The 7,003-nt window shown below is 38.7% G+C and overlaps 2 protein-coding genes across 2 annotated transcripts in view; one reads left to right on the top strand and one right to left on the bottom strand.

The window, feature by feature from the left end:
• Nucleotides 1–7,003, top strand: part of NTAN1 (N-terminal asparagine amidase) — a 192,996-nt gene that overhangs the window by 38,508 nt on the left and 147,485 nt on the right. The gene's annotated exons all lie outside the window — the stretch shown is intronic.
• PDXDC1 (pyridoxal dependent decarboxylase domain containing 1) overlaps nucleotides 1–7,003 on the bottom strand; it is a 51,141-nt gene that overhangs the window by 25,095 nt on the left and 19,043 nt on the right. Inside the window, exons 5-7 of the mRNA XM_081819976.1 lie at nucleotides 5,598–5,744; nucleotides 4,204–4,393; nucleotides 1,153–1,221 (exon numbers count right to left, since the gene is read on the bottom strand). Coding sequence (XP_081676102.1) covers nucleotides 1,153–1,221; nucleotides 4,204–4,393; nucleotides 5,598–5,744 — 406 coding nt within the window. The remainder of the gene's footprint in view (nucleotides 1–1,152; nucleotides 1,222–4,203; nucleotides 4,394–5,597; nucleotides 5,745–7,003) is intronic.

Below are 7,003 nucleotides of genomic sequence, written 5' to 3'. Positions count from 1 at the left end.
TTTCCCTTGAAGACTAACTACAAAAATCAGTTAAATGAGATCAAAGTTTAAAACTGCATATATACGGACAAATATTTCTCTAGTTTTAAATACTTATGTTTAAAAAAATATTCTCTCAATCCACCCCCCCCCCCAAATAGCCAAAAATTTATCTCTAATATTACTCATTGATGTATCCAAACCGGAAGATCAAACTACCTTGGAAAAAGAAACACGGAACCCTAAAACCTATCCCTTTTGTTTCTGGCTTCAGTATGGGAAGGCTTAACACTTGAATGTCTAAAAATAAGCAGAATAGGGGGAGGGAGGGAAAAATAAAACAAGATGAAATCAGAGAGGGAGACAAACCATAAGAGACTCTTAATCATAGGAAACAAACTGAAGGTTGCTGGAGGGGAGGTGGGTGGGGAATGGGGTAACTGGGTGATGGGCATTAAGGAGGGCACGTGATGTAATGAGCCCTGGATGTTATATAGGACTGAGGAATCACTGAACTCTACCACTGAAACTAATAATACACTATGTTAATTGAATTTAAATTAAAAAAAAAAAATTTTTTTTTTTTTTTAAAGAATTTATTTATTTGACAGAGAGAGACACAGCCTGAGAGGGAACACAAGCAGGGGGAGTGGGAGAGGGAGAAGCAGGCTTCCCGCGGAGCAAGGAGCCCGATATGGGACTCGATCCCAGGACCCTGGGATCATGACCTGAGCCGAAGGCAGACGCTTAACGACTGAGCCACCCAGGCGCCCAAATTAAAAAATTTTTAAAAATTAAGGGAAAAAAGCAGAATCCAATTCCAATCCCACATTTTTAAAATCTGCCATTCACAAAGCCAGACAACGATAACCTTTCAAAGGACGAGCTTTAGAAGAAATTTCTGGTGCTTAACTGGACTCCCATGTTTCTACTTAAAGCAGGTGATATAGTAATGACAAGATTCCTTAAGAGGCAGGTGTTTCTGACCTATATGCCAGCCAATCTTCATGGACGTTCAAACCCGTAAGCACATATTATACAATAGGAAGATATAAGCGATAAATGAACAAGCTAATAATTATCTGGAGGCCAGCAAACAGAATTCAGTTGAAAGGAAGACACGGTTTCAAAACACAATTCCATACTATTTTACAAACCAAAAAGAGGACTCACCATCTGATGCTGGGATCCAAACATAGTGTTACATGGCACACGACACAAGCAGGGGAAGGGCAACCCGAGCTGCAAGAAGAAACATACAATTTCGTAAGAAAGAGCTTTGTCCCCATTCATTTATGCCCCCTAAAGAATGTGGCTCTAAGAAAAGTCACAATTACTCTTTTTTAAACAATCTCTCTCCTTAGGAACTCTTAATATTATAAGCAGATGTTGAAGGACATCTAGAGAGTCAAGTTTAAAAAAAGGGTGTATTTCCAGGAGCAGAGATTCTTTTTTTTAAAGATTTTATTTATTTACTTGGGAGAGTGCACACTCGCAAGACAGCACAAGCAGGGGAGGGGCAGAGGGAGAGAGAGAAGCAGGCTCCTGGCTGAGCAAGGAGCCTGATGCAGGGCTCAATCCCAGGACCCCGGGATCATGACCTGAGCCGAAGGCAGATGCTTAACGGACTGAGCTACCCAGGCGCTGAGATTCTTATAAGAAGATACAGACAATGTAATATTCTCTGTGTCAACGAAATGAGTAACTATCAACTTATGTTCTAAATGAGTATCTTTGTTATATTCTAGAATATACCAAAAAATAAACAACACTTTTCCAAACCAAGAAATAACCAAGCTCTAAGCATTTTGGGAGATAATTTAGGATCCTTCCTCCAAGCATTAGTAATAAATAACACCAGCAAAAGGCATTCAAAGAACAGGATCTCATTTATGGATCCACCCACTCCCTAAGAAGCAATAAATATGGATTAGCAGATGTACATTTCTTAAAAGAAACGAAGTCAGTGTTATGAATGGAGATAGTAATTATCAAATAAATTTTATATTCTTTATTTTTAGCTTCCAAATCCTTGAGGAGTTTATAGTTTCAGAAATTTTTAAACAGTTGCAGGATAGTGTTCTGGGTAACTAAGACCTGGTAGCACCATTTCAAGACCAAAAATTTAATGAGCACACTTTCTTCCCTTTCTTTTTAAATTATGAAACTGAAGCCCAAGTAAAACACACAATAAAAAATAAAGAAGTTTAAAGTGAAAATGCCGGGGCACGTGGGTGGCTCAGTCGTTAAGCATCTGCCTTCGGCTCAGGTCATGATCCCAGGGTCCTGGAATCGAGCCCCGCATCAGGCTTCCTGCTCCACGGGAAGCCTGCTTCTCCCTCTCCCACTCTCCCTGCTTGTGTTCCCTCTCTCGCCGTGTCTCTGTCAAATAAATAAATAAAATCTTCAAAAAAAATAAAAATAAAAAAATTAAAATGCCCTCCCACCCCATAAGCCATCAAGCCACTACTGTTAAGAGGTTAGTATAAAACCTTCTAAATATTTTCTAAGTATTTATATAAATATTTTTTGGGTATGAAAAACATATACATATACACTTTATTTTTTTTTTTAAAGCAAGTTCTGTGCCCAACGTGGGGCTTGAACTCACGACCCTGAGATCAAGAGTCGCATGCTCCACTGACTGAGCCAACCAGGCGCCTCACACATAAACACTTTCAAAAACATGAATATGACCATCTTATATATACTATTTTGCCATCTGCCTTTCTCACTTAACAAAATACCTTTATATAGCTTTTTTTTTTTTTTTTTTTAAGTAAGTTCTACACTCAGTGTGGGGCTTGAACTCATGACCCTGAGATCAAGAGTTGCATGCTCTTGTGACTGAGCCAGCCAGGTACACCCCCACCCCCATACGGAGTTTGAAGATTGGATTGCTGTCCAAGACAACTTTGGGTCCATAAGAACCTGGCCTGTAGTAGATACTCAGGAAGTAATTTGTTCCAGGTTCCTGTAAGGATATTATAAATCTGCTCATTCTATACACACTAAAAAGAGGATATAAGGGGTGCCTGGTGGCTCAGTCAATTAAGTATCTGACTCTTGGTTTCAGCTCGGGTCATGATCTCAGGGTTGTGAGATCGAGCCCCGTGTTGGGCTCCGCGCTCAGCATGGAGTCAGTTGTTCCTCTCCCTCTGCTCCTCCCCCTGCTCTCTCTCATAAATAAGTAAAATCTTAAAAAAAAAAAACCAAAAAAAAAAGAGGACAAACCTTCTTGCCACCAGTGACCACAGCTCATAATCAACTTAGGTCTCAGAGTTTCCCCCATGTATCACCCCAGGATTCCTCCATCTTACAAAAGACAAACCCTCCAATCCTATGGGTTTTAAAACAATGTTGGCCAAGAGGCTGAACATTTTTTTGTAGCCCCCTAATTGGGCTACCTGTACCATGAAATTCAAAAATGGTAATGTTCTTTGATCTACCAATTCTAGATAGACTCTGAAAATCTATATAATATAATCTAGAAAGTATTTTCTAAATATAGAAAAAGCTTTACACACAAAGATGTCCAGAATAATCCTATGCAAAGAGCATTACCTGAAAATGGTCAGAGAAAATAAAAGAATGTGAACATTTTAATTGCCCAAAAGGGAAACAGTAGTAAAATACCATACTGTCACTTGAAGGAATATTATGAAGATATTAAAAATAAACTGTACTTGGAGGAACTGTTGATACAGCGTATGTACCTGTTATAACCCTAAGTGAAAAAAGCCAGACATAACCATGTAAAAACTCTTTGATTAAAGTCTGGGGAAAAAAAACGTTGACTGTGGCTGCCTTTGGGCAACTAAAAAAATAAATACACACACACACACACACGGTGCCTGGGAGGCTCAGTCAGTTAAGTGTCCAACTCTTGATTTCAGCTTAGGTCATGATCTCAGGGTTGTGGGACTGAGCCCCATGTCAGGCTCCACACTGAGTATGGAGCCTACTTAAGATTCCCTCTCTCCCTCTCCCTTTACCCCCGCTTGCGTGTGCGTGCGCTCTCTAATATATATATATTTTTTTCACACACACATATATATCTGAAAATTAATATACCTTTATATATTTTCTGATAATGACAAAACAAGCATATGTTTCTTTTCATTTGAAAAAAACTGCAGCTAAAGAAATGGGTCTACATACTATAAAGTTTCAGGACAGAACAAAACACAATTGCTTTAAAATATCCACCGTATACCACATTACCTGATTACAAAGGTACTGGCCCAGGCCAGGCCTAGCAGCAGCACTAAGATATATGACAGGTTTTTTGTTATATAACACATTGAAACCATCCACTACAAAGTCTTCGTAACGAGAATGAATAGCAAGCCTACAAATCTTTGCAAGTCCTTCTCTTTCTTCTTCGTGGAAATAAGCGCAGCCATTTTCATACCTGTTAAGAGACAGCCATATATCAGTATGGTCTTATCTTTGGTTAACTCTGATTTTACAATCCTAATCTTACAATCCTGGAACTAACTATTTTCTTAACCTAGAAATTGTCACCTAGAACAGTCAAAGGAAGATAGGGATCACCCTCATCTTAGATGGCTGACCACACCTTACAGCTGGAGGTTATAAAGAACAGAGGAAGGGTACCTGGGTGGCTCAGTCTTAGCATTTCAGCCCTAAAACATCCGAAGTAAATAAAATTGTCAAAAATGCTAGGCAGCCTAACTTTTGCTTTCACTATTATCTGCCTGGGGCCGATTACTCTTCTTGGTCTGCTTTCTAGAAAAGGAGAGAGAGGGGCGCCTGGGTGGCTCAGTTGGTTAGGCGACTGCCTTCGGCTCAGGTCATGATCCTGGAGTCCCGGGATCGAGTCCCGCATCGGGCTCTCTGCTCGGCAGGGAGCCTGCTTCTCCCTCTGACCCTCCTCCCTCTCATGCTGTCTCTCATTCTCTCTCTTGCAAATAAATAAAAATCTTTAAAAAAAAAAAAATAGTTTAGAAAAGGAGAGAGAATGTCAATTACAGGTGGTGGAATATTAGAAGAAAATTTCTCCTTTGCAATACAGTTAGGCAAACTTATACTCTTTTCCAACATCTGAAAGCGAGTCTCTCAAGTTAAATCTTACAGGGTTAGGCAAACATTCCTTTTCTTTAAAAGTAACAGCATAAACACAAAAATACCACTGGTCCTATGTCTTCCTTACCTGCTATAATTCCTTAATAATGCCAACATTATCACAGCATAAAGCAAATTTCAATTTCATAACACACACTCAAATTCCTTATGGCAGCATTTCCCTTCTACTAAAGCACAAGCTAGTATTTTGATTAAAAATACTTGAAGCATTTTCCTACTCTATCTTCTATCAACATATGCCAAGCAGGAATCCTAAAAACAAGTAACTCTGACATTATCCAAACTATATGTGCTTATGTTCTTGGCTCTTGACATACTCTTATTCTTTTGCTCATTTAATCCTCGTAACAATACCATAACATAAATATTGTTCTCCCCATTTAACAGATGGGGAAACTGAGATATTCAGAGATTAAGCAACCCTTCAAGAGGAAGGGGAAGAAGCAGACATGAACTTAGGTAGCATAGCTCCAGAAAACAGTCTGTAGCCAACTCATATATGTCCTTACCTGAAAATTCTGCATAGCCATAACGTAGTGTCTGAAAGTATCCTGGTCATAAGTTTTCTAAGCTTCTCTTTGTCCAGAGTCGAAATATAAGCTCCCAGACTATGCCCCAGCAAAGCTATATGACCTTGTTCTCCAATATTCTGGATTCTGTTAATCAAAATGAATTATATTAAAAGAGCATTATTCAAAATACGAATAAAGCAATAAAACAAAACCTAGAGACACAGTATTTTCACAGAAATCTGTCAGACTTGAAATCCACTTAATGGCCTAGAAGGCAAAAATTCAGATAAATGTAAGAAATTTATGTATATAAAGTACTGATAATCCGGGGAACAAAAAGATTTTAAAAATTCAAATCCTAGGAGATAAATACCCTTATTTTTGTTGAATATCTACTAAATATACAAACTGTGAATAATTTTCTCTCATTTTTTTTGTTTTTAATTAAATGCCAGCCTAAGAACTATGGAGCATAGTGCTGAGGTACACTGGGCAGAAAATAAGTTTTTCAGAGACTCATTAGATGAAGATCAATTCCCCACACTGAACAGCTGTTTATAACAATACAGCAAATTCAAGGGGAACCAGGTATTGTTTTATGCATAATTAAAATGGAAGGACTAATTTCCCTTATAAAGAGTAAATGTAAATTGTAAGAATAGAACCAAAAAATGAGACAGGATACCGGGCAAAGGATATAGTTCATAGTAAAGGAAATATAAACGGGCCTTAAAACACATTAAAAAGACATTTAACATGATTCATAAGAAAAATGTAAACTAAAATTATGCTGACATATTTCTCACCTTGCAGCTTGGCAACAGCCCTTAGGTCTGCTAGGAGCCTTGCAGGCAAGGTGTGGGCAAAGATATTGTCATGCACTGCTGGTGGTGCTATAAACTGGCATAATTCCACGGAAGGAAATTTGGCAATATCTATCAAAATTACAAATATACAAACTATCTGGCTCAGAAATCCCACTTTTTTTTTAAAGATTTTATTTATTTATTTGAGAGAGAGAATGAGATGAGAGGGCATGAGACGGGAGGGTCAGAGGGAGAAGCAGACTCCCTGCTGAGCAGGGAGCCCGATGCGGGTCCGGGATCGTGACCTGAGCCGAAGGCAGTGGCCCAACCAACTGAGCCACCCAGGCGCCCGAGAAATCCCACTTTTAAGACTTTAATCTCCAGAAACACTTGCTTGCATGATAAATGACACACATACAGAGTTACTGGCGGCAGCAATGTTTGTGACAGTAAACCTGAACAGGAGACATGGTTCATTCATCCAAAGTAAAACTAAACAGTTCTTACAAGTGAAAGCTCCTTGTATACTGATAAATGATGAACTCTTAGACCTAAATGAAAAAAGCAAGGTACAGAACAACATAGAGAGTATTTACA

Source organism: Leptonychotes weddellii, chromosome 5, assembly GCF_054177405.1.
Source record: "Leptonychotes weddellii isolate Sample4059 chromosome 5, ASM5417740v2, whole genome shotgun sequence".
Taxonomy (NCBI): Eukaryota; Metazoa; Chordata; class Mammalia; order Carnivora; family Phocidae; genus Leptonychotes; species Leptonychotes weddellii.
The sequence above is the reverse complement of the archived record's forward strand: the minus strand, read 5'-3'. Positions and strand labels throughout refer to the sequence as shown.